The sequence below is a fragment of the Botryllus schlosseri genome, chromosome 1 (genome assembly GCF_051294905.1).
Source record: "Botryllus schlosseri isolate E-star chromosome 1, Bs_hap1, whole genome shotgun sequence".
Taxonomy (NCBI): Eukaryota; Metazoa; Chordata; class Ascidiacea; order Stolidobranchia; family Styelidae; genus Botryllus; species Botryllus schlosseri.
The window spans coordinates 31,556,516-31,583,885 of record NC_137236.1 but is presented as its reverse complement, the minus strand read 5'-3'; the positions used below and the strand labels follow the sequence as shown (position 1 = coordinate 31,583,885).

Below are 27,370 nucleotides of genomic sequence, written 5' to 3'. Positions count from 1 at the left end.
TTATGGCATATGGCACAACTTAAAAAAACACGTTTGTTTTAAAAAGCCTTTGTTTAAAACACTATTTAAAACATGTTCTAAACAAAGCGTTTTAAACAACCATTTGTTTTAAATGCAACGCTACAGATATTACTGCTTCGAAATGTACATTTTGACATATACTTATATAGTGCAATGTCCTGGAATCGATTTGGCACCGATTTGCTAAAGATACGGTGCAACCAACATATTTCCATTCTAGGTTCATCATGCTCAACCAGCGAATTCCCTTGTGATGATGGCACCCAGTGCGTTTCGGGACACGTTTATTGCAATAGACAAGCCGAGTGTATGTGCGTATACAATTTCCTGCATGGTGTAGATCAGGGCTGGCCAACCTTTTTAGCCAAAGGGCCACATTCGATTGACGAACTTTTGAGCGGGCCACTATCCGCGCTAGGCGCGAAAATTTTTTGAAGTTCATAGGCCAATAATATTGTCACTTGACTATATTGCGGACCTGCTCTATATCGCTGGGCTAAGTTTGCGAGGACTGGGCTATTCGGCGCATGAACATATCGATATCGAAAGCTGCGACCAACATGCGTCAATCATATCGTGCCTAGGTTTCATAGTCGACAGTCTTACTGCGAGCGCAAATGCACGGTCGCATATGTTGAACGACACTTTGTCTCGTAATAGCGAATATAGTTAGACTCAATATGATACATAGGTGTTCTTCCATTTTCGCAAATGGGCAACAATATTAAAAACAAGAAATCGAGTGACAACATATTGCGCTAAGCTTGTAGAAAATTCTTAACTTTGATAAATTCATCGCAAATTATTCTGCTTTATTGTAGTGTACGAAGATATACCAATATGTGAATAGCTGATGGATCTGTCAATGCTTCGGAACTGATATTTTAGTCATTACATCTCAAGTGTTGCAGCCAGACTAATCGAATTTTTGGTTGACCTTGCAAGTTCGCAATCAATGCAATCCATTTAGATAATATTAGAAATTTCGGAAATTACCTCGCGGGCCACTCAAAACCTTCTTGCGGGCCAGATGTGGCCCGCGGGCCACAGGTTGGCCGGCCCTGGTGTAGATGTATACGATTTGATATGACATGAATACCAGTGTGCACTGAGCATGTTTTCCGATGTCACTCATGCTATTATTTCCATCATATGAGTTATTGTGTGGGCAAACGTTCATGGCGCTGTGATATGCATTTGTAGAGGTTGTAAGAAGGCTATCCTTGACGTGAATAAGAAATTCATGATATAATATTGTAATCTGACTAAACACTTGCGAACGTTTGGCCACGAGGCCATTTTGTGACTATGAAAGTCCCAATAACGGCGAAGTCACTGCGAATTATCTGATTTGTACAGTTCCCTGATAATGTATTTCCACATCGCCCTTTCGCGGACTCCCCAAAACTAGTTCGTGAACCCTCATGCGTCCGTGAACACCCGTTCAAGAACCCATGATGTAGACCAGTGCTTTTCAACCTTTTTGTGCGTCATTCTCACTTTTGTTGTAAAATAAATTTCATTCGCACAAACTAATCGAAATTGTTATACGAAAGAAGATGAAGCTACTTAACAACATTTTGTTCAGATGTGCAAGAAAATTGGCTACTAAGCAGCTTAAGCGATCAATTGTCTCATTAAGAAGGCAACCTTTTCGCTCGTTTTGCTTTTAATTATTTCACTAAAACCTCCTAGGCCAAAGAATGTTGTTGGGAATTTCTACAATAGCGTCTACTATAGTGCTTGGATGGCCAGGTTTTAAAATATGTTCTGCACTTCTATCCAAACTGCAGCGTATTTTTCGCGGGTGAAAAATGCTTGCTGGCAGAAATCATTTTTGCGAGCTGACACAAAGGTACCGGACGCTCCGGTTTGATGAAAAACCCACATGTTTGTGTTTATGCCTTTGCCTTATGTGTTGGAACATAAGGTGCAAAGCGATCAAGAAGAGTAGGCAAATTAGAGCTCGCTACCTTATGATACGTTGCTCTAACTTCTGTCTCGCGAGTTCATGAGAAGAGCAAATGAACTCACATTACTGTGTGCTCTACTCTTTAGCTCAATCTAACTTGAGAATTCATAACAGTTTATTACCGGTGAAGCAGCTTTCACACTACAACCAAAATCAGAGTTTTTGTGGCATCTTGCGACCCGAGCCTCACCCATGAAAAGTAATTCATTTTTGATATTACATAGTTGCATCCTACGATTTTACGAGCATGTATGACATACAGAACGCGCACACCACAATTCTACCAAACATGGCTCTACAAAACATGTCTGACGCACGCGATTTCAAATCAGGGTGAATTAAATTCCTCAGCGTATATCGCAGTTGTACTACTGTCTACTCAGATTGCAAGAACGGGACTATTCCGTGCCGACAACGGCGCATATACAATCCATCTCGAAAGGGTTGGCCATCCAGCATCGGTCATTTTTAGACCAAGGTTTTGTCGCCGCTTAAGTTTTTGGCACTGCATTTTATCAGATGTATGTTTGCCCAAACTTTACGTCTTCATGTGCCCCGAAGCAGAAGGAGTTGACCTCGAAATGAATGAGTCTCATGGGCCTGAATTCGCTCGTTGCGCACCCCTACATTAGTTCATCCCAACCGTCTTAGGCCGCGCTTTCCAGAAAATAAAAACTGTAGCGCAAATCTTATTATGAATTCTGATGATAAAGTCACATTTTCTGCGTGTCTCGCTTATTGGCTACAGTGCCCGAAACAGTGAGCTTGGATATGTAAAAACTATCTCAGGATTTTTTGCAATAAATTCAATAGACATTACATACATATTAACAGATAGCTCTGGCACCGTGTCGACTCAAAATCGGTCCCTTTGCGGTCCATACTTAATAATCGTTGACGGGGTAAAAATTTGCATTACAATAACTTGCAAATGTGGGTCTGTAATGATGGTATTTACTACTATCCTTGTGTCTCGCGCTAATCGAACATTTTCTACGAAAGTATGATGATAGTTCAGCGAAAGAAAGCAGAAAGTCAATTTGACGTCATTTTTCCAGCCTGTCGCAAGCTCAGACAGGCTGATATACTGCATGTCTGCCACTACACCAGCTTCCAAACCAGGCTTTTGGTTACGTAATAATTATAGTTCGAAAATAATAATTCACTACAGCTTGTGAGAGCTACGATCAATGGTGCGTCGTGTTAAGTTTTTACAATAGCGTCGCAACTGAAAAAGTTACACTGGCCCTAACTTTCTTATTATGCTTATTTGAATTATTCCACGTCAGAAAAATTAACCATTAATCACGATTTTCATTCGCACTTGATCCGGATTTTCATTCTAACCATTCGCACCACCTTCGTCATTCGCACAGCAATTTTTTTCATTCGCAAGAGTGGGAACCGTCACACAGGTTGAAAAGCACTGATGTAGACGGTACGGCGCAAAAATATCAAAATAAATATTCATTATTATCATTGCCTTTGTGGAACACTTTGAAGCTGAGCTTATAGTTTCAGAATGCGTCATTAGCCTTTAAATGGTTCCCCCGCTCTTATAATATTTCGCGCCCGCGCATAGTTAGAAAACCACTCAAGCCTTCCATGACACCTGTACATTGTACAATTGCAAATTCATTTTCAAATCTTTAATCCGAAATGATTCACAGGTAACCGACCCTCACATATTCCTATATTATAGAAACTGGAGTAACCTGAGTAATGAGCTTAAAACATCAGTGCAGTTTCTTATAGGGATGGATCTGATGAGCCTTCAGAGAGGAATAGCTCCGAAAGTTATGGCCTTGATGTCACTTTCTGTCGGAGTCACGAACGTCCTAGATTTAGTCTATATACTGTTGTTTGCGTGCTGCCACCGAACCACGTACCGTATGCAGACAAGATTTGTGCGGGTATGGGTGCCGGATTCTTACTTCCTTTATGTTATCAGTTGATACATCGCTTGCATTATTAGTGAAAATGGTTGGTATTAACACCCCAATAGGTGGTATACGAATTGACAACGTTCTACAGACCTTTTAGAAATATCCTCGCACGAATATGATTATTTCGGTGGATTGCACCAACTGGAATTTCGTAAAAGCTAAAGTTTGTGTCAGAGATTGCCAATAACCTGAGTACCCGATTTTCACTTCCAGCATGTAAAGCAAAATGAGGTAATCAAACCAATCAGTTTTGATACCCAGCACACAAATTAATAAATGTGATGGAACAATGCCGTACATTGCATTCTACAATGTGTGTTTTGAGCAGATCTTCTATCTAGAATTATTTCAAGATGCAAATTTAATGGTATATCAAATATAAACTAATGGTACTTCAAATAGGTGCGACTCTCAAAATTACATTTTGTTTTGGTGATACACTGGTCCCATAGATGAGTTTATACAACAATCTCAGTCGTTAAGTGATGCCTATGCATTAAAACCGGGCACTGTAAGCCTATAGGTTGTAATCAGGCAATGTCCTAACATGTGAAGGTGTATTTTTTTGATTAAAAAGCAAAATCGCTGTAATATTCTAATTACTGCAATAAAACATAATCTGGAAGAATAGTTCAACCTGGTGCGATATTTATTGAAGACTTCATCAACAACTGAGCATAACTGATAGCAATATGTCAAGTCTCTCCCGCAGTCAAACCATTTCTGAGAATTTTAATGGATTTGGTAGAGGTTCCTATCCAACCCATTACATGATTACTACAACCTATTCATGTTTCCAGGATCAACTTGTCAACATGATGAATTTCCTTGTATCGATGGGACGGCGTGCCTTCCGAATCGTTATTTTTGTGACTCGGACCCTGACTGTCCGTACGTACATTCGGACCTCTTGGAATAGGCCTACCTCTATCATTTGCTAATGCTGTAGCCATATCCAACCTTGCGTTCACTCCAAATTTTTAGTTTGATTTATATAGTACATGGGCCAAGTAAAAAGTGGAATTTTTGTACAGTGACCGTTCGGATGAGCGATATTTCAACGGCAATGTGGAGTACAGTGCCAATGTCAGCTTCTGTCGTAAGGTGAATTGGAGAGATTCGCGCGTTTGTGTGTTGGCTGAAGGAACGCCGGTAAATCTTTACGAATCTTGCGAAGGTAATGGCAGCAGTGGAATATATGAGGATGTAATATAACTGTATGTTTATATGATTTATACCAGTGGTTCTCTTCCTTTTTGTCTTCGCGGACCCCTTTTGGGCCGTCACGGACTCCGCGGCCCCCCTCTAGTTTTAATACAAATTTATCTCAATGATCATGCAACAGTCATCTTGTGGAAATATTAACTGTAGGCTATAGTGATAAACACCAACAAAATGATTTGTCCTGAAAACAACACTATACTATATAATTGAGATAGATGTAGAAATTAGGTACACTTTTATCATTTCAGAGCAATAAGTCTGCAGCTGCATTTCTTGAAATACGTGGTGTTGTCTTGAAAATCCGTGACCTCGATTTGATAAAAAGATGAGTTAGCGGATGTAATATAATTACGCGTCACGCTTCCGACGACACCTTTCGGTATGCGAGCATATATGGCACCAAGCGACAAAATGTATTTCGTGACGAGATGTCATTTTTAAACGACTCTTCACTAATTTGCTGAGACTGACAACCTGAAATCCTAAATGTTTTGCAAACATTTCCAAGTCAATATGATTACGGACCTCACTTTAAAAATTTACCCGTTGCAAAAGCCCTATTAAAACATTTCTAAACGGCAATATGCCTATTGCCTATTGGCAAATTGAAAATTAAAACACGCATATGTGCAGTGGGATATTTCATATCAAGTAAAAATTCTGTTGGCGTAAATCCGGAAGTTTCAGCAGTTATGAAGCACAGCTTCCTCGTGATTTCCCCGATTTAGAAAAATTAAGTTAGGTTATCGATCATTTATCAAATTTAGAGGTCTCGCAGACCCCCTGAAAATGCTTCGCCGACCCCCGGTTGAGAACCACTGATTTCGACAATGCATATTAGATATGTAGTTGTAACTGCTCTTTGCTATAGGACAGTTATTGACACAACATTTGGAACTGACTCAAATTTCACGACCGATTGAGACAAGTGATGATCAGTTGATGAAGGTAGAGATCATATGTGTTGCGAGAAACGATGTAACAAAGAAATGTAAAAATACAGCAAATGAAACTGGGTTGTGAAATTAGGATTTAAAATAGTGGTCGCCTGCGGTTAGAGATAGATTGAGACAAGCCTGTGCGATGAAAACATATGTTAGTGACTAGCGACCACACATAACACAGCGTAACTGACAATGTACATACAGCAAACTAACTAAAGTAAGAGGCGACGCCCAATCAACATATATAAAGGACAAATCACTAATGATAGATAATCACTTTGTACTATACGCTGCAGATTACAGCAGTGACAGTAATATTATGAAAATATTGTAAAACAAGAATAAGACTTATGCATAAGAGTTACGAATCATATATGACAAATATGTAAAAGACGTAGAACATATACAAACTTCTGCCAAGATATCTTATTCTGTGTAGTGTTGATGCCACTGTGTATTTTAGTTGGTACGCAATCTAAACAATAATCGACATTCTTACCATTGAGTTAAATGACAAACCATGACGGCAAAATGCTTTCTCTGTACCAAATATATACATGCCAAAGATGTCTATAATATGGGTTTGCAGCTGTCTGATTTGATAATACTACAAATGCCACACGCCAAACGAATATTATTATGGTTGCAATCTAAAAGAACCTGCGCATATCGTAGCATGTAATTAACCAACAAATGTTCTTTAACTCATTCACTTTGACGGCTGCAAGCCAAGGTTAATGACGGTTCCTAAGAATATTGCATACCTATCCGAATCTGTTGAATCCGTACCAAGATCTCCCAGTACGCACCATGCAGAATAAGCGGCATCGACGATTAACAAAACAATCTCTTTCACTCAGTAAATTTCTATCTCGTTCACTCGCTCTCTCATACTTTATGAACTTTAAATAATTCCGTCGCGCATATGTCATGAAGGTGCGACTGTAACCGAAAGTTAAATTTTAGATTATTTTAATTCATGAAATCACTAGTTGCATATTTTCTTTAGGTTCAGCGTGTCTGTGGTACGAATTCTCATGCGACGCCGGGTCAAGATGTGTACGAAAGGACGACTATTGTGACGGTGGCCATGACTGCGAGTACGATATATCATTTGATAGTGATAAATTGCGTAGCCGAAACAGAATTGTCACAGAAATAACACACACTGGTCTCGGAACCCCCATAGCGTATTAAACCAAATTTGAATCACACATACACTCACTTCTACTATCATCACTAGGGCCAAGTTTTCGCAACTTTTGCAACATTTTTGTACTGCTTCCGGCAGCTCCCTAAATACTCGGAAGGTATGTAGTAGGGTGTTTTAAGCTGTTTGGGAGAATATTATATTGCAGCTTTTTCAATTACTCTCCATTTTTTCCATGCATCAGATTTTTCATGCATCTTTTTCTTCGATTTTGATCAACTTTTTACTGGAAATACTTGGCACTATATCGAAATAGATTGCTTGATTATTTCATCGTCCTTTAAATTTGAGGTCCTTTCTGATATGACGTACATTCAGGCTAGACCGACGAAAATTATATGTTCACTGGGTCAATTGTTTCAGCCTATTGACTTTGTTGAAGTCGCCAACACCGAAGTTTGCTACAGTGCCTTGGATCCGGATCGATTCGAGTATCTCATACTCTAATGATTTCAAGGAAATTTGTCCATAAATACAACTTTTTTCTGCTACTATTGTCAATATATGCAACTTTTAACTGCAACTTTTGCGAAAAATAAATGCAACTTTCCACAGATTTGACTGCAACAAAAACTTGCCCTAATCATCACTAGTCCGATTCGCATAATATTGCAGTTGCCGTAATCTACTACGGATTTACATATATATTTATGTCATATCATTAAGTGCGAAAATCGCGTGCATTCATGCTGAGAAAACTCTCGTCGAGCAAGTTCGGCGGTGAAGATATCGCACCAGAAATTTCGCAACGGGTTAAGAAACGATGACGCGCAGCCGCGTCAGTTGGGGTTTATCCAAAATTCATTTAATTGCATTTAATTCCATTACGGTGGATTTCGGAAGCAAATGGCTGCGGCCAAAATTTGATTTCGATTTGTGCTTCAATTTGAGACCACGTCATTTATAGGGCGCAGTGCCCCTTAAAACACTCTGTTGCTGTGTATTGCTCATTTTTCGCAACAGCAATCTATAGTAGTAATGTATAGATTTTCGGGGTTCCGAGAAGGCTTGCTGATTAACGTAAGTGTTCTACGGATTACTAATGGTTAAGAGCAGGGGTGGGTAATTGTTTTCCTCCGCGGGGCAAAAAAATACTGAATGGGTTGGCGGGCCGAGTGAAAAATGTTGGCTATATTCTACAGCGTATTTTAATTTTATTTCTAAAATGCATTGTTAATAAATGCTTCTCAGTGAATGTGTTGATATTAGATAATGAGAAAGTGACGGTTAATTAAAAATACATCTATTTGCCTTCATGATTGGAAACAATGGTAAACATGATACATTTTAACTTTCTTTAAACCCCTATAGACGTTCTTCTATTAAGACTATAAAACAGTCGTCCTCAAACTTTTTAGGCACGTCTTCCTTTGTGATAGTGAACAATTTCGTGCCTCCGTATCATCATATCTCAAAATAATAAAAATTGCAACCAGAATGCTAGCATTCCCCACGGGTAATTAGATGACTTAGAAGATTATGGCTGTTGATGAGAGAATTCTGAAATATCCAAGTCGGACCATAAACAGAGCAACAACTATAAGCTGGGGGTATATCGCGCGAAGGCCGATAAATTTTTCAATACACTTCGGCTTCGTGGCATCCTTCTGATGCTTTCACGTCTCCCAGTCACTGCACTGATATGTATATACAATAGTACAAAAGTTGTTTTATTGGTCACTGCCCGTCGAGCAGTGTGCAGCTTAAATAGCCCCTATGTTGTGCGAAGCTTGCATTTTTTTCAGAACTTTGACCTCCTTTGACCGAGTACGTAAGACCGACTTTAATTAGAATCCTTAATCTTAATCCTTAATGCTCGGCAAAAACCGAAAGGACGGGTTTACTCCTGACTCCAGTATACGAATATTCAGTGCTTTAAATTGTAAACCCAGACCTTCTTTGAATTTCAGTTTCGGCTTTCTTATTTGCTTGCCGTTAATTCTTCATTGATGATAGTCTTATAGATATCACGAGAACTGATTGACTTGTTTTACGAGTTAGGGATTTGGAAACGTATGACGTAACAAGTTGAAACACATACCGTATAATGCGTAATGTGACAATGCCAACAAGGAAGGTTTGAACTAAACTATATATGGAAAAGTGATTTCTCGTGACTTCAATTGCTACTCATACTTTTCCACATTGCCTTTATATTGAATATGGACTACGTACGCCGGGTATACGTATAGGCAGCGTAATCGTGGCATATTATTGAACAGACTTTAAAGTAAACGATTTTCCTGCTCATTTGATACAGCCTATGATTTTAGTCATTCAAAAAGCAAGTTTCATGTTTTAAATTCCAAGCAACCTTTTGCGGGCCGCACAGAATAGCTTCCCGGGCTGCATTTCGCCCGCAGGCCGCACTTTGCCCAGGTCTGTTTAAGAGCCATGGTGACCTGTTACCACAATACCAGCAATATTAGACTCGAGCATTCCAATTCTATTTTTCTAGTGATGAAACTGATGAACCGTGGAAGAAATGGAGAAGAATCGATGTCAATGAAATATTATGTCGCAGAAAGACTCCTGATTATGACTATCGATATCGGATATGCGAGTTACCAGCCAACCTTGTTCCGTACATGGAAGAATTATGCGACGGTGAGGATGGTTGGTCTTAGGGTGACATGTAAAAATAAATATAAAACAAACATGTTTGAAACATGTTTTTTATTGTTTTTCATGCTGTTTTTTACGTCAAAACGTCACAAATATTCCATTGTGATGTGATAGTGATTGATATTCACAATTGAAAATTTAGGATAAATATAGCTACGAAATGTATGTACTATTGTTGTTGAACCGACTATATTGAGGGTTCCAACCATCCGATGTCGATATGCGACAGCTATATCGGGTGGTAATTCTTCGTATAAGCTCATGCAACATGTTTTTCGAAAATTATTCACACAAATATGGCATAATTTCACAACTTAAAAAAACACAATTTTTTTAGAGGCTCATGTTTAAAACACTGACATGTTTTAAACACCGTTTGTTTTAAATTCAACCCTATTTGGTATCCTACTTTGTCTAAATAAATTTATAATGTCGAGTATGTTTTATGAGCTCGCCAAATTCCGTCGGATAAGTGTAAGTGTGGGCCAAAGTCAGTTTTAGTCCGGCGAGTGTTATATTCATCTGGCGGGAAAGGATTGTCACCGTGACTAAAATAAAAGAGAGAGAATTATATTGATGACGTTTGGACGGGATGCCGAATACCTGTCTTCAATTTTAACCTACAGAATAAAAAAAAACATTCCATTTTCACATTGTGGTTCTTCTTAATTTACAGGCAGATCGTGTAAAGCGAACGAATTTTCCTGCGCCAATGGGAGGAAATGTATTCCGGGAAACCAGTACTGTAATGGAATTAGAGATTGCGGGTACGTAACACGCAGCTGTTCTATTTCATATATCCAATGCCAGATAAAATCAACACTGCAGGATCTGGTTTGGAATTCGAATGAGTATTCAAAAAAAAAAAAACTTTCATGCTGCTAACATGTGACAAGAAAAGTAACAAGAGGACGTATTTTACAGCTGCAATTCTATTTCCATCTTTCAACTTCCTTAGCAATTACACTTGAATATTGGACTGTTTACAGGAAGAAAATGAACAGTGTGGTTCCCAAAATGGTGGATAGGTGTTCTAGCAGATATAAATTATGCTGGTTCCGTGCATAAATTGTTTCATGCATTTATTCATAAACATACTGCTCATTCAAAATTTCCCAATTCAGATGATTCTTATCAAATATTGGATTGCAATTTCAAGTCAATTTCGATTGACTAAATGTAATCACTCTCAGTTATTGGAGCTAATACGAAAGATGTTAAAAACCCTCTATTCGATATTTTATTCAGGTTAAACAGTGACTTCATTTGTACATGAACCATCTTATCAAAGGCAATGTCTTGAATCATGCCGCACACCGCGAAATTATGCTTGGTTTGACTTGACTTGACTCGAGTCATCTCAAAATCTAATGAAATCATATGACACGAGTCAAATGTGCAATGACTCGATATGAGTTGTGAGTCGAAAGTATGCTATGTCTGTAATTGCGCGGAAACCAATTGGTCAATGCATATCTATTTCGAGCGATTAATGATGGAAATTCTGAACTTCACTCAAAGTTTATGAAAATGAACTAATTGTTGATTTACATGTATGACATGAATTGACCGGAAGAATGATAAAATATTTCGATTGAAATATGAAGGTGATGGCAAGCGTTAGTGGAATCAGCACCTACCATGATTGAGCTGGCGATAAATATATAGCTGCTAGTTTCACACAACTTGGCGTGGCTGTAATGATACTTTAATGGCCATGGTGAGGGCTAATATGGCGGAATTTATGGTATCCATACCCAGGGTTGTAATGACTCGAGTCATGACTCGACTCGAGTCAGACTCGAGTCACGATTTTCTGATGACTCGACTAGACTCGAGTCATTTTCTCAAAATTCGGAAATGACTCGACTCAACTCGAGTCAATTTGTGTATTGACTCGACTTGGACTCGAGTCATTGCGCATGACTCGAACCAAGTCATTTGACTCGAGACGCAGACGGCCAAGACCGATATTTTATCGTAATTTGGAAGAATAGTAAAGTAACCACCTTATTGGGATTTCGTTTATTGGTACTAGCACGTGAGAATGCGATCAGAGCCTGCTAAAAGTGAGGAAAATCACTATATTATAAATGCGAACAATTCAAAATCACCAAACAGAGTTATAGAAAGTGAGTTTAACAAGATTTTAGCTGGGAACTGAGCAGTCAACGTATTGACTTGGACTCGATTCGAGTCATAATACCATGACTCGGACTCGACCCTCTAATCGATGACTTGGACTCGGACTTGACTCGGTGGTGAGTTGAAAATGACTCGACTTGACTCGAGTCAAAATTATAAAAGTGAAATTGACTTGTGACTCGGAGCCTTGTGACTTGGTTACAACCCTGTCCATACCTAAGCTACAGTGACTGCGATGCCTATATTCATCGAACTATTCACGTAGAATACGTTAATATATTCAGGATTACTATTGATGGTATGGTATGTCACTTCTCAGCACAGCCGAGACGTTCAGAATGTTTTTCGAAGTATAATATTCAGCGGCTTCAAAACTCCAGAGTTTTAGTATGAGCTACTATCGACAGGTAATGTTAATCAAGCGCCAGGTCCGAGCCAAGCCAAGCCAAGTCATTTGTGGGCAGCGACACGAGTCAACTCATGATTCGAGATCACAGCACTTCCTAAATTTTAGAGATGGAAGCGATGAATTAAGCCGGCCGGAGAGGACTGATTTTACTGGAAGAATATGTCATCGAAAAGAGCGGCAGTGCATGATATCTAAACCTGATATATGCAACGGCGTTTCGCTGTGTGACCAGGGTGAGTGCTATGTTGCATCATACAATATCTACAGTTTTCGATGTCACATTACCGATGCTACTAATTTATAGTTATACTGTGAACTTGATAATCATGATATCTTCAAGATGGACATGGCGATATCTCGGGGTTAATGCCATTTGCACAGCATATTTACAATATGATGTAATACAATCTAAATAAGAAAGCTTTAATTGCAATTGATGATTTACCTTGCAGCTATTGACGAGTGCCTCTGTCCCGGGGATGGAAAATGTGAGGAAAACGTTACTTTTATAATTATTGATGTTTTTATAAAGTACCCTTTATATCCAAGATCTCACGGACAAGACATGTTTCCAATGCCTGACCGAACCATCTCTCGTTCTACCTATTTCAAAGCTATGTGACGGGGTATTTGACTGCCATGATCTCACTGACGAGTGCCTCTGCTCTTCGGTAGCTCGGCCAAAACTTTGCGAAAATGTAATCTGGGGTAAGTGACTTTCACGGATATTATCGATTTATCTGCCAATTTCATCGATGTGGACTGTCTCAGATACGAGCTCAACCGGAAATTCAAATCTACCATCAATTCGATGCGCTAGTTTGGGAAATGGAACTAGACTATTGGTGAACGCAAGAAGCGTCTGCGATAGCAGGTGGGCTGCCCTGCAAAATACCATACATTCACTTTTAGAAGTCTCCTCAATTGAATGCTATAGCTACATCAAACCAATAAATATCTATCAGTTTACATCTAATTCAGAGGTTCTTGACCTGGATTCAAACGAACACTATGGGTTTGTTGAGTCAGATTAGGGCATTGGTCCGAGATAAAAAGAAAAAGAAAACAACACCCGACTCATACTGAAGAGAGTCACGCTGCCGTATATAATCATTGTTATATCTTTGTTTTTTATAAATAATCTATTACTGATTTTGTTCTTATAACACCGCTGTTGATGCAGTGTCCATTTCGAGCACCAGTGCTCTAGTGCAGTGGTTCTCAACTGCCGGTCCGTGGACTGGTGCCGGTCCGTAGGAAGTTTCCTGCCGGTAAGCCAAATATATTATCCTTTTAAATCTCAATTCCAAAACGCAATAAGTTGGGCGCTTTTCCATTAATTAGAGAATAAAACAATAACTTTTACATTGATTTATAAGTTTGGAACTTATTTTCTGGATGATGTCGTAATTAGGGCTGGGCAAATTCGAGCACCTGAGTGATTTGATTCTGAATCACGTATTACGCTTCGAGTCGAGCATTCGAGTATCACTCATTATGACGTCACAAAAGAATGTACTATGTCAAAGTTCAAATATGTAACTATTTCGCCGCCACAGAGTACATAATGCCCATTATCAATCGCATTAAATATGATTTGGTATTTTTTTCACCATACCGATTTCATTGCACTTCTTGCCAATGTTGTGGGATGATCATGACTTCGTTTCAGGGCTTCCTCAGTAGAATATAGTATCAAAACTATAATTCTCGTTAGTAAATGAACTTTAAGTTGCGAGGAGCTTATAATTTCAGTACTCGAAAAAAACGTATTTTAGTACTCGACTCGAATCATCGAAATAACTACTCTATTCAGATTCGAGTACTCGAATCATTTTGCCCAGCCCTAGTCGTAATCTAATTGACATTTCATGGACTAGTTCCGGCGTACGTCACAATGTTGCGAGTGCTGCAAGAAAATATTCAAAGTTGGCCTACATCTTGTTTCCGACAACTTCTATGAGAAGACTAGTTCAATTCCACCAGTGCAATTCAGCGACACTTGTCAGTATATGCTAATAGCAAGTATCAATGTCGCAACTTTTTTCAAAGGAAACCGAACGCTCATAATCAGGTTAATGATACTTAACAGCTGAGTTCGCGAGCCTCACTTAGCAGAACGTTCAACATAACAGCAGTTTTCAATATTGCATTTGTCTCAATTAAATTCCGAGTAAATTTTGATTTTGATAGGTATCCGGTCCACGACATTTGTTTCGAAGTTTTATTGGTCCTCGAGGTCAAAAAGGTTGAGAACCATTGCTCTAGCACAATGTACTAGGTGGGTAATGTGGTCGATATTGTTTTTGTAAATGTTACAGAATTTGGGTTCACCAATCGCTTGCAGATTAGTCTTAAGGTTTGCCAGGTTAGCGAAGGTTAAGATTAAAAAACAGCCAGTAGCTGATTGATGACGGTTATGTCGCCATTGTCTAAGGGATGATCCGTTGTCCGATCAAGTTTTCGAAGGGGGTGCGGTGCATTGTCTTTCTCCTTGGATGTGTAAATTCGACATCATTCAATTTTCATCCATTGCTCAAATTACTGCCACCAGTTTCACTTTCCAGATTCCGATGATTTAAGGAGTGTCCTTTCAGAAATATTTCTTGCCTCGCCCTCCTCAATAATTATGCCTACAAATGATACTTGAGTTTACGTCATGTTCTCAGATTGGATTGCCCAGACGGCGAAGATGAGGCATATTGCACAGGGAAAGGTATGTAGGGGTAATAGAAAATAGGATTAATACGTTGCAACATGCCATGGCATTGCAACATGCCAACATGCCTGCAGTCATGCGTTAATCCAGGGGTTTTGAAAGTATGTAATATTTGGTAATAGTCCTGCAACATAGTTCTTCGCGGATTTTCTGCGGATAGTTTGTTCCTGTCGGAGGTCACTATTTTGGGTACTATAGCACATATGCGAGACACGCAGAAGAGTCGTTGCAAGATTATGGCTTGATCCCGAAACTGTGTGGACATCTATATTACACAAATTGCATGGTTTGAATTCATGACAAAATTTGTCCGACAATTTGGTTTCTCTTGAAAACACCGTCGGAGGCCGTTGCGATTATTTAGTGCAAGGATGCTTTAGTGCAGAGGTATGCAACGAGCGGGAGCTGGACTATGATACAATGATATTTCGAGTTAACCCCTTCCGCGCCGGGACAGCTGAAGAAATTTTGGCCAACATACAGTTGTGCAAAGTGCGGTGCAAAAACTACAGGCGGTTAAAAAACCTTAGCTCAAAATCGCTGATTGATAAGTCTGGTCGTAAAAATGATCCAAAATTTGAAATCTAAGTGGACAGTTATGGAAATGAACTACAATGACGACTAGCAGATGAAAATAATGCATACCAATTTCATGTCGCGTGCGTCAGACATGTTTCACAGACCTGTGTTGGGTACAACTATTGTCTGTGCGTTACGTGACCTTAGCATCGTAACATACTAATATTATAATTACAATGTTTTCGACGTGTTAGGCATGGGTTGCGAGATGCCAGTGAAACTAAGATTTGGGTCGTGGTCTAAAACCTTTAAGAACCCCTGCGTCAACCGGTCCCAGTCCAGCTCCCGACCTTGTGCACCAAAGCTGTAGCATATACATATATTTGCGTCTCGTCTGTAATGACTCTGTATCAAATGTCCTAACAGAAATGTGATATATATCGAACTGACACTAATATTCACTAAATAAATCTGTGCTGTGAATTTATATTAAGGAAAGTACATTCGTGAGGTCGCGTTTTCCGTGTGTGGACTGGATATTGACAAAAGAATGCCAATAAGTTCCAAACGATATTGTGCGTAAACGTCAACGACATGTTGATACCAAAATAGCCTAATAGCGCGGTAATTGTTTCCGCATTCGATTAAAAGTTATTGCGCAGATCGTGACCATATCCAAACTCAAAGATAGAAGTTATCCGCCTAGTCACCGACCCATTTGCTACCATTACTTCAGGGTTACAAGTATTAGCAGCAAATCGAGTATTCACACAGGATGTCTTGTTATACGCTACGTCTAGGTTATAGCCTACATATAACTAGGAGCCCGTAAGTGAAATAAATATTTGAAATGTATCCGAGATTAAAGGTTAGGATTAGGCTTGACCCTGGTGATTTAATTCGTCAATAGCCATTTCCGAAATGCATCCCTGTGACTAATGCCACGATGCCACTGGTGCTACAAATATTACGAGATTTCCAGAACTACCCAATTGACACTGACAATTGAAGGTACCAAGTGCATCTCTGTGAATAATGCTAAGACGCAAATTATGATACAAATATTAAGGGTTTTCCTAAACCACACTTAGTAATGTTCAATAGCGGTTATGACAATTTTATTCCTGGAATTACTCTAATATTCGCAAAGACACCATCTTCATAGAGCGATATTAAAAATAGAATCCCGGCAATTTGAATTCGGAAACGGCTGTAACAGAAGTATAATTATTCCAAAAATAAAAGCTATTTTAACTAGAAAGGCAAATTATGAATTTGGTTCTCATGTTAAGTTCAAATGCGTATTACTAATTACACCTGTATATCTCAATTCTACATGTCGGAGGTTTCTCTGGGCTCCTCGTCGCTAACCCCACTGCCATTGCAGTGTTTAAAAAAAAACAGATTGATGGTGAGCCGAGCCATGAAACTCGGCAGCAAAGTTAAGTTGCAGTCGCACGCAAAGCCAGAGAGACTGATCTTGGAAGTGCGCGAGTGTGGAAGTCGTCCGGAAGATTACGAAGGCAACGATTATGAACATTACTAAATCATTGTCGTGGAGCACACGGCCTTATTAGGCTATATGCACCACTGCTATGTATAACATAAACACCTGCTTCTCTTTGCATGGAGATAGATGAGAAAAACATTGTTGCACTTGGTTAGTGTTCCGTAATCTAGAATTTGTTCTGAGGTTGCTCGATGCCAATGCTGACCACGCACTTAGCGTTATTTGCGACGACACTTAATTTATTGTTGAATTTAGAACCAAGCGGTAGTCCGTTTCGAGGCCACAAAAAGCTGGACTACAAATGCGGCGATCCGGACGGCAAGTGTGAGTCGATTCCATTTCAAAATCATCTCCTCGTGAAATGTGTGATCTGATATTCGTTTAATGTTTAGATGCAACGGCCTGTGATGGGATACCGGAATGCAACGATTTCATGGACGAAGAATGCCGTTGTGACACGTTACCAGAATTCTGCGGTTTTATCTACCAATACGATTACGATTGGAGAGGTACTTCTGTCGACGGCATAATTTCCACTGTGTGAGTTAGAACATTCATGCTCATGAAATAAGGAGCTTATAGCAGATGTTTAGGCTGAGTGGTAATCGATACTACTAACCGAAGCCGTAGCTAAATTTTAAACTATTCCAAGTTTCAATAAACAATGAAGGGTTGGAAAAGTTGTCAAGTAAGCAGTGTTTGAAAGGTGGATCTGTTCGATAAGTCGCATACTTTTATTAGCCAGTCCAGGGTGGGCTGGTTAAGAGATTGAAAAATAGCCTACATTTCCACAGGGTCTTAACAACGTCACAAAGCTCCGTGTCATAATTTCATCTTCTTCTTTTTTTGTTTCGTCTTGGTTGAATCCGAGTGAAGTGTTTATTGCAATAACATAAAGAAAGCCATATAATCCAAATACTGTTACGTCTAGGCGAGATACTGATGCGATAACATTACTTCTGTTCAAAGTTACAATCAATTGCCAGTCTTGTCCCTCTGGTACACCACCAATATATACCTACAACAGTTGATATAGTCACTTTTCAGTTATTTTAGTAATCGGAGGAAGCCCAATACAAATTCACCATAGTGTCCTACATCGTGTGGACACGAGCAAGTTTCACAACTCACTGCGATTAGTCTACGTCACACTTTCCATAGGCAATTTTACGGTGATTTTTGAATGCTTTGTCGAGGTCGAAAATTGATAACATTAGTAGCAATCGAAAGCTACCGCGGTACTGATTGCGAAAATACAAATTTTATTCTTTTCGTGGTTCTGGAACCCCGGAAAATCAGCATCCAATGTTGCATTGTAACGGAGCGTGGTATTGTGACGCAACCATGCCGTCTGGGAGCAAGTGAGGAGCAGCGGAAACCCCAAACGTATTGGCCATTGTTGCACAACCGATTGAGCATTCACACTCTCACTCTCGCGTGGATTGGCTCCTCAGCTGCGCTGTATTATTCCAGACGGGATTTGGGAAGCGAGTGGCGCAGTGTGCTAAGCGACACCGTCACGACACCAATGGTCCTGGGTTCGAGCCTCGACTCTACCATGTTTCTATGTGTCGGAAGTTATCTGGGCTCCTCGTCGCCGATCCCGCTGTACTAACAGTGTGTTGAAAAGCCCAGACAAAAGAGCACGCCGCGCTCTCCTAAAGTCGGCAGCCGAGAACCGAAGACGGACGCATGCGAGAGAAAAAGAGTGAAAGAGTGAATGCACTGGTTGAAAGTCGTCCAATGAGAAAAGCACTGCATGATGTTAAAGAAAATGAACTGAACTGTACTGTGAAATTGAAATGTACCTATATCTGTGTCGTGACGCACAAGGCCTAAACGGCGAAAAGCGTCACTGTATAATACCTCTGTAATGATAATAATTCCAGACGGGATCGCTGCGTCACAATACCAAACTTCCTTACAATGCAACATTCGAAGCTGGTTTTGGAGGGTTCCAGGACCATGAGCAGCATAAAATATATATTTTCGCAATTAATATTATTATTATGGTTAAAAGTTGTAGTGGCGCTTATTTCCCTTAAAGGTCTGGTGCACCACGGTCTGAAGTTACCTCCAGGTATAAGTACCCTTGCAATGTAATTCAACCTCGGCTATACACGTCTCAAAACTTAAAGGATTCTACGACATGATAGCACGAATTCAGCCACAGGGGTTAATAGCTCGGGCTGGACCAAGAGGTTACAAGTCGTGAATGGGATGTCATGATTACGGCATGACTCAATGAGAAAGGACCGTTGAAAATCATATCTTGCACAGATTAGTAGAAAATGGTCGACGGTTACGGCGATATTACAATGGAGACATAGCGGAGTATCTTAACATCCTATTTTGAACGAATGGGCGTTAAGCCTACAATGGCCGGAGCGCAGACGGAACATGATGACCTCGAATTGCCGACATGCATGCATTGACGGGAATTTAATTGAAATGCAACTATGGAAACGCTCATAATGCATCCCTTTATCTTAACATGCGTACAGTTCCCGCCAGAGAGTTCGCAATTAGTACCGCGGTAGCTATCAATTGATACCAATTTTATTTTTGCGCTCGGCAAGTCGTGCAAAAATTACCGTAAAATAGCCTTTGGCCAAATGGGAAGTGTGACGTTGACCAATTGCAGTGAGTCGTGAGATTAAGCTAGTGTCCACACCATGCAGTACACTATGAATTCAGTGTATCGTGCATAGCATAACTGAAATCAAGGTATGTACAAGTGTACGTGAGGCTCAAAGCCAGTTGTTTCCAAAGTGGGCGCTATCTACAAAATTACGCGATTGGGGGCGCCGAGAGAAGAAGGGCACTGAAAGTACACCTGAACTATGGGTAACTGTTTAGGAAAATCCGTAAATTAATAGCAATCTCTGTGCACCAAATTCAGGTTTATGAATAAGTGATCACGTCGTTCACGGTCGTATAAGGCGCATTCAATCGAAAATCGTCAATAATGCTCACGGTATGTGTTCATTTTTATGCAACATTGAGTTTTCTCACTAACCAAAAACTAACAGACTAATTATTTAGTGACACTTGCTTCACGATTGTTTTCACTGATTCTTTCCGGGAATTCGAACTAATTGTGACTCTGACATAGCGTACATAGCGTGTATTGGGCTGCCAATAAATCAGATCAACGCAAAAGGTCTACGCGACAATGCAGTGACTGTGCAATGGACCAAACAACCTTTATTTATGGAGTAGGAGGTGGTTAGGGGTGTCGCTATGGTGGTCCAGCGGATGTTGTGTCAGAAGAAGTTTGGGAAACACTGCTGTAACCGGATAGCTTTTAGTTCATACCCGAAGACTTTAATGACAACCTCATTTGAGCCCGAATTAGCAACAATTTTCATGGTTTATGGATTGGCGGTCATCGGGAGCGATTCCAGCATGACATATTCTCTGAAGTTACACCCAAAGACTCGAAATATACTTCGACCATTACCATATATCGACTTAATATAAGTAGGCTAGGCCATTAACCTCCATGAAATGGGGCACTGGCGGAAATAGTGAAGAATCATTGATAAAGCGATGAAAACTGTGGAACGCAGTGCACAATACTTATTAGTGGGCCCACTCCTGCTCAATTGCTCATGCTTTACCCATCCCATAAACTTGAATTGACGTGCAACAATGGCGAGATTTGTCGCATCTCTAAATTAGAGTGAGAAAATATAGGACACCTCAGAAAAACTATCTAAATATACGACTCGAATTGCTTGAGTAATGCACATTGATTTGAGTCGAGTCACCGAGAAATTGCGACTTGAGTCGAACTCCAGCCACACGTCATAGCTAGAAGTCTTGAAAGCAGTCAGCGCTGATGCTCGAACAGAACTAGTAACGAAGTAAATTTGTACTCGGTTATAAGTACAAATATGAATCTCAAAGAGATATCACGACTACCTGAAGTGGAAATAAATAGTGGGAGTGTGAAAGTTACTCAAGTAGGCCTAAGTAGTTTCAAATAGAAGATTTTGCCATCGAATTGCATATTTTCAGAAATTAATTGGAGGTGGGGTAACATTTCAAGTTGGGTTGCCGTAGTGGCCATTTCCGTTGTCAGCGTCGCTCGAGGTACTCGGTTGGATTCCCGAACTCCCGAACAAGAAAAAGACCCGCTAACGGGAGTTCTAAAATGCAGCGAATAAAAAGAGCAAGCAAGGTCGTATAAATAAAAAGACAACCGGATAAAGATTGACATCGAACACCGTCAACCCGGGCATTAGATCAAGGTGGATGTCAGATTAAGAAACCGCCAATGGTCAATTCGTCATTCCCCCACCTGTTCAATGCATCACATTGTCTCTTGCGTATCCAATTGTACATTGACTGGTCTAGCCGGTTACCATATTTTATCTCCATGTTATACCATTAGATAAAAGTCAACCCAATTTCTTTCAAAGATGCAAACACGTAGAGTCGGGAGAGAGGTACATTCTACCAGTGGATGTTTTGTGCGATGGGACCATCACTTGCGAAGATCAGGCCGACGAACGTGGCTGCGGTGCAAGGTGAATTCAAGATGTACTCGCTTGTATGAATACCGACAAGCCTTCACTAACATTTTGCGCTACAAAAGTAGTTTGTTGTCATGTTGGGCCAACAGAGCAGAGGTGTCAAACATACGACCCGTCGGTCCGCATCATCTGGCCCTCGATGCAATTCTGAATAAGCGGAAATGATTTTATTATGTAGCACATTTACAACAGAAGTTGGGATTTCTAGTAAAAAATACTTTGACGTAAATAATCATTCAAAACAGCAGATGTCGAGCATGTACATATGTCACTCAAGTCGCCAGTAAAATTAAGTGAGCGACATCGAGGCAACATTCCGTAAGGCGAAAATATGCACACTGATTTCACAGTTTTCTGAAAAATGGACCAATTAATTGTTATTCACAGATTCGGATACGCCAATGCGAAACCGTTGTATGAAAAGTATACGTGTTGAATATTACATGAAGCATATAATTTTTATATCTTTGTTTGCAACGATGCATACCGTATTCTTACCCCAAAAATCCCCAGCCCCAGTCTCCAGTAAAACCTGAATGGTAACTTAAAAGTAATGAATAAAATTCCAACGTCAAAGTTAACAGTTAAATATCGTGTGTTCCACACAACGCATAAGCATAGACGCGACGCCGCGTTACGACTGAACAAAATGGAACATAGAAATATACCAACTTGATCGTCGTCAGAGTCGCTGATTGGTTTGAATCCGGCCAGCGACCCAAATTAGAGTCTCACGCCACAGCAATAAAAGATGGTATAACTGAACTGATTGATCGACTTTTAACATAAGTTATTAAATGTTAACACTATCTTTGTATTGAAATTTTTGAATCAAATGAATATATAACCGACTTAACCAATTTTCCATCCCCGAAATGATATAATGCCTTCTATAATTCACCCACTTTGTTGCTCCGGGAACCTTGAATATATTCTTCAATATTTTATACAGGTTCTACTGCACCGACGAGCCTACGCCCAGTATCCCGATTGAGAAAAAGTGCGACAAACAGGCGGTATGTTTGCATCATTCGCTGTCATGATCCCAAAACCTTTGCTGGCTAGCTTTTAGGAACGATTCTATAATGCTCGAATCCGAATCGATTATCAAACGCCATGATTCTAATTGGGAAGTGATATGCAACCGAACTATTCTAATTGTTAACGATAAATATAGTTTCGAAACGGTATTCCCATCCTGGTAGCCTCACCCCGGTTGTTTTTAACTCGTCATCAACAAAACGTTGCACAATGCCACACATGTTCGTTTGAACATTTCTGAGAGTTAGTGATCGACTCGCTGCCTTGTCCCAAAGTACAATGACATGATCATAAATTGTGCAGCTGGTACAGGTGCACCGTTAGGAAAGTGCCGTTGGCGAAATTGATGATATGCATTTTATAGCATCAGTATAGCGTTGCGTTTTATGGTCATTAGGGTCATATACGATCATTCGATTGACTATTATGCCAACGGTGCCCAGTTAGGCGTCTCAGTGAGGCTTTGCTGTCAGCCAGTGGTCGGGAACCCATGGCTCGGGAGTCATATATGGCTCTTTTGATGGTATGATATGACTCTTTAGCTCTTTGGCACCTAATTCCCATATTATGTATCAATATTGCTGCAATTTCATAACAATAGGAATGAATATTCTTGAGGTGGCTGAGATAAGTCTTTTATGAGGTCCATACAGGGGTATGACGAGGTTGCTATGCAAATAATAATTTATTAGTAATAGGGCATATACGACACTGTCAAGTTTTCTAGGGTCTACATCGGACAATTCTAATACGTCTAGGTTGGTACGTATTTTGTATAATTGTTAACAAAAAAACAAAGTTACAAGCAATCTCAATCACGAATTTGCTATACTCTATATCACACGCCTTGAAAACATGGATTGCGTGATACGTTGATTGATCGGAGAGAAAAGCAGACATGGCGACGCCTGTATGACAATTAGGTTTCCAAATCGCCCATTGTCTTCCTAATATTCGTCGTGAAATGAACGCCCTCGGAAGTGATACTCCCGATTACAATTACAAACATCTATAGTACCGATTACTTGGCAACATGCTCGCGCTGTCGTCTGAATGTATGCCTGTAGAGAAACGTAAAATTACCGCCGAATAATTCGACAGTTCCGTAGTAAAGTCAACTGAATAATATCATTTTACAATATTCCCGGTCGCGGAAGGTATTATTTAGGCTCCGAGTACTGATTGAACCATGCGTTACACCACGCATGCTGCTCCGGTACCTTGGAAAGGCGCTCAACTCTAAAAAGCGTGTTGCCGTATATTTAACATTAGATTTAATGTTGGTTTTGCTTTAAAATGTAGTTAATTATAACAATAAGTTCTGTGGAATATCATATGGCTCTCACGGAGATAAATGGAAACGAGCAGCTAGGTTCACAACCCCTGTAGATAAGATTGAAGGGGCACTGCACTCAAAAAATGATGTGGTCTCAAATTGAAGGGCAGATCGAAAAGAAATTTTTGGCCGCAGCCGTTTTCTTCAGAACGCCACCGTAATGGAGCTGCAATTTATTGAAATTTCCAGAGTTGCACCCGGCTGCAGCTGTCGCGGCTCCGGGTAATTTCTTAACCCGTTACATGGCACAATGACTTCATCGTCGCACTTGCTCGACGCGATTACGCAGTCACGCAGAGGACGAACTTCAGATAGTTGTCAGCCGATGTTATGAAGCAAATATGTCTTACACGCCAAGGTGGTGTAGATACGGCGTTCCACGGACGATATTCAGTCAGTAGATTTTCTATTAATCGGGCCTAGTGTATTCTATTTCTTGAGGGCAGGAATAGATCATGTCCTATTCTTATGTTATGTATAAAACATTACCATTACCAATCAGTGTGCCCTCTGAACATTTCAAAATTCAGAGCGGTCATAATTGGTTTCGCATTCAGGCTGGAGAATCATAAGATGAGGGTTTGAGAGCATCTTAAAATTATGGCTTGGGGATTAGTAAGATTACAATATAATGAATATATATGTTTTAGGGTCAGCTGCGGAGTTGTGTGTTGAGGTTAGGTTTGCGTACCGTTGGATTTTGGTTTGGGATGATGAATTTTCCTATACAGTACCCGAACCACCAATTTTGAATGTCATGAATTCTGTCATGTTCATGGGGAACCCTGACTGGTGGTATTCGTGTTGTGGATAAGAAATTACTGTTACCCTGAAAAACGGCTACAGCATAAAGTGCTTTTCAACCTGTGTGCAGTGTTGCCAATTTAGCGATTTTGTCGCTAGATCTAGCGATTTCTCACTCGGTTTAGCGACAAAAAATATCGATCTAGCGACTAGCGATAAATCTAGCGACTTTTTAAAAACATTTAGCGATATTCTAGCGATTTTTTTCAAAAATATTTGATATCAATTAGTTTTGAGCAGCAAACATCATGCACGTTCAGCCTTCATCATATCATATATGCGCATCACAACCTCAGCACGCATCGCCGATCTGCATTCAGGTCGCGTTCGCGTGCAAGGACACTGGACAGGGACGTCAACTGACTTTCCTGGTCATGGGAGCGAATAGTTGACCATAACTTTTCCAGCCATAAAAATCGCCAAATTCGCCGAACTTGTCAAGATCCAGATCCAATGACACCCAATACATTACGAGTAACCACAATCATGCTCTCTCAATGAAATTTGCTGTACAAGTTCCAATATGTGAATTAAAATTCTTTATGCCCACGTCGGACAAAGATAGGATTCCCAATTGCTCTAAAACTGAGATCGCGAGTTACAAGATAACTGATAAAACTATTTTGCATCAGACTTTTGACCCATACACGCGTCTAGGGATTTCTAATTATAGATATCCCTGACGAGACGTAACAGTATCAGTACTAGGGCTGGGCAAAATCGAGCACCTCAGTGATTCTATTCTGAATCGAGTAGTTTGCTTCGAGTCGAGTATTCGAGTATCACTCATTTTGACGTCATACGATCATACCGTCATTCATATGATATTTCTGCCACCACAAGCAATACAATGCCCGTTATCTATCACATTTACGAGACTGTGGTATTTTTCGACCATATCGATTTCACTGCACTTTGTGACAAAGTTGTTGAGATGATAAAGACTTCTGAAATGTGTTATTTCCAGTCGTAGCTTTGCACTATATGTTTCGTATGCTGCGATACGGCCAATCAAGGTTTCAAGGCCCCCACAGTGGAAAATAAGTATCGAAACTACAATTCCCGTTAAATTAACTTTCAGTGGCGATGAGCGCATAATTTCAGTACTCGAAAAAATGTCTTTTACCACTCGACTCGAATCATTAAAATTTATACTCGATTCAGATTCGAGTATTAGAATCATTGTGCCCAGTCCTAATCAGTACTATAACACTATTCGTATCAATATAGAGATCCGACTAACGGGTTTAAATCGCCCTCCCCCAAATTGCTTGAATACACACTAACAAAGTTTTATATCATATTTGTGTAAGACCAATCAAAACAATATAAGATTATGTTGCGTACTTTCGATGGATGATAGGGAAATAGAAAAAGATGATTGGATGATCAGCCGCCAGTATCAGTGTTTAAAGTGCACGTCGCACTTATGGTGACCGCCAAACCCGGTGAGAGTCATGTCGTGTTCAAGTACTCCCCTCCCATCCAGTTAAGGGAAGGCAAGCACGTTTCCGCAATTATCAGTAGGCCTATATTGCATCAATGTATATTATATATCATTGATCGTATTTCACGTATTCACGGACGCATCGAGCAAGGCACCTGTATATCTACGATGCTTTTCACTTCAAATTCCCTTCAGTGGCAGTTTGTGTAACGCCTATATAGTGAGTGATGACTGCAAACCTGGTCAGTGATCACGCAGAACGTTATGGTTTGTTGAAATGTACCGCACATTTTGTCCCGCTTTGAGTTGACTGACATGACTCTTGCGTATTATTAACTAGAAATACGATAAATGGCGTTTGAAACAGAGGATTACCATATTGCTAACAAAAATGTATGGAAGATATGAATCGCCTGGTTAAATTCAACAACTGCAGGAATTAGAATAAGATTTAGCGACTTTTTCTAGTGATTTTGTTTCAAGATTTAGCGACATCTAGCGATTTTCGACACCAGTTTTAGTGACTTTTGTCCAGCCGAAGTTGGCAACGCTGCCTGTGTGACGGTTCGTACTTGTGCGAACGTCCTCCTTTCCCGAATCCAAAATATGATAACCCTACTTTGTAGGAAATAGTGTGCGATGCCAGTGTTGATTTGAATGCAAAGTATTGGAATTTCGGCACACATTCATATAGCGTTGACATAATACGTCGATTTAGTGGAAAAGTGATATTGTTGCGAGTGAATATTGTTCATGGGTTCGCCCTTTAAGCTTCGAAAGAAGTAAGTGCACGATACCCGCAGAAAAAGCAACGAAGACCTTGAGAACAGCGGAAGTGCGATATCTGTGATTTTTCTACTGCAGTGATTTGGTATCGGATTAATCAGCAATACGATACACTAAATGTGAAATAATGACGCTCTGTACCTACAGGAAGGTCTACAAATACAAAAAGTG

The 27,370-nt window shown here is 40.0% G+C and overlaps 1 protein-coding gene and 1 long non-coding RNA gene across 4 annotated transcripts in view; one reads left to right on the top strand and one right to left on the bottom strand.

Moving 5' to 3' along the window:
- Positions 1 to 5,672, bottom strand: part of LOC145447607 (uncharacterized) — a 142,814-nt gene extending 137,142 nt beyond the window's left edge. The window contains exon 1 of the long non-coding RNA XR_013917662.1: positions 5,638 to 5,672. This is a non-coding gene — a long non-coding RNA (uncharacterized LOC145447607). The remainder of the gene's footprint in view (positions 1 to 5,637) is intronic.
- LOC145447306 (uncharacterized) overlaps positions 1 to 27,370 on the top strand; it is a 168,161-nt gene that overhangs the window by 131,304 nt on the left and 9,487 nt on the right. For all 3 annotated transcript variants that reach the window (XM_080325750.1, XM_080325743.1, XM_080325739.1), the window contains exons 16-31: positions 242 to 332; positions 3,749 to 3,906; positions 4,740 to 4,830; positions 4,974 to 5,116; positions 7,117 to 7,207; positions 9,776 to 9,924; positions 10,619 to 10,709; positions 12,602 to 12,729; positions 12,949 to 12,984; positions 13,046 to 13,204; positions 13,268 to 13,370; positions 15,166 to 15,212; positions 17,500 to 17,568; positions 17,637 to 17,784; positions 21,672 to 21,779; positions 22,738 to 22,801. In XM_080325750.1, coding sequence (XP_080181876.1) covers positions 242 to 332; positions 3,749 to 3,906; positions 4,740 to 4,830; positions 4,974 to 5,116; positions 7,117 to 7,207; positions 9,776 to 9,924; positions 10,619 to 10,709; positions 12,602 to 12,729; positions 12,949 to 12,984; positions 13,046 to 13,204; positions 13,268 to 13,370; positions 15,166 to 15,212; positions 17,500 to 17,568; positions 17,637 to 17,784; positions 21,672 to 21,779; positions 22,738 to 22,801 — 1,676 coding nt within the window. The remainder of the gene's footprint in view (positions 1 to 241; positions 333 to 3,748; positions 3,907 to 4,739; positions 4,831 to 4,973; positions 5,117 to 7,116; positions 7,208 to 9,775; positions 9,925 to 10,618; positions 10,710 to 12,601; positions 12,730 to 12,948; positions 12,985 to 13,045; positions 13,205 to 13,267; positions 13,371 to 15,165; positions 15,213 to 17,499; positions 17,569 to 17,636; positions 17,785 to 21,671; positions 21,780 to 22,737; positions 22,802 to 27,370) is intronic.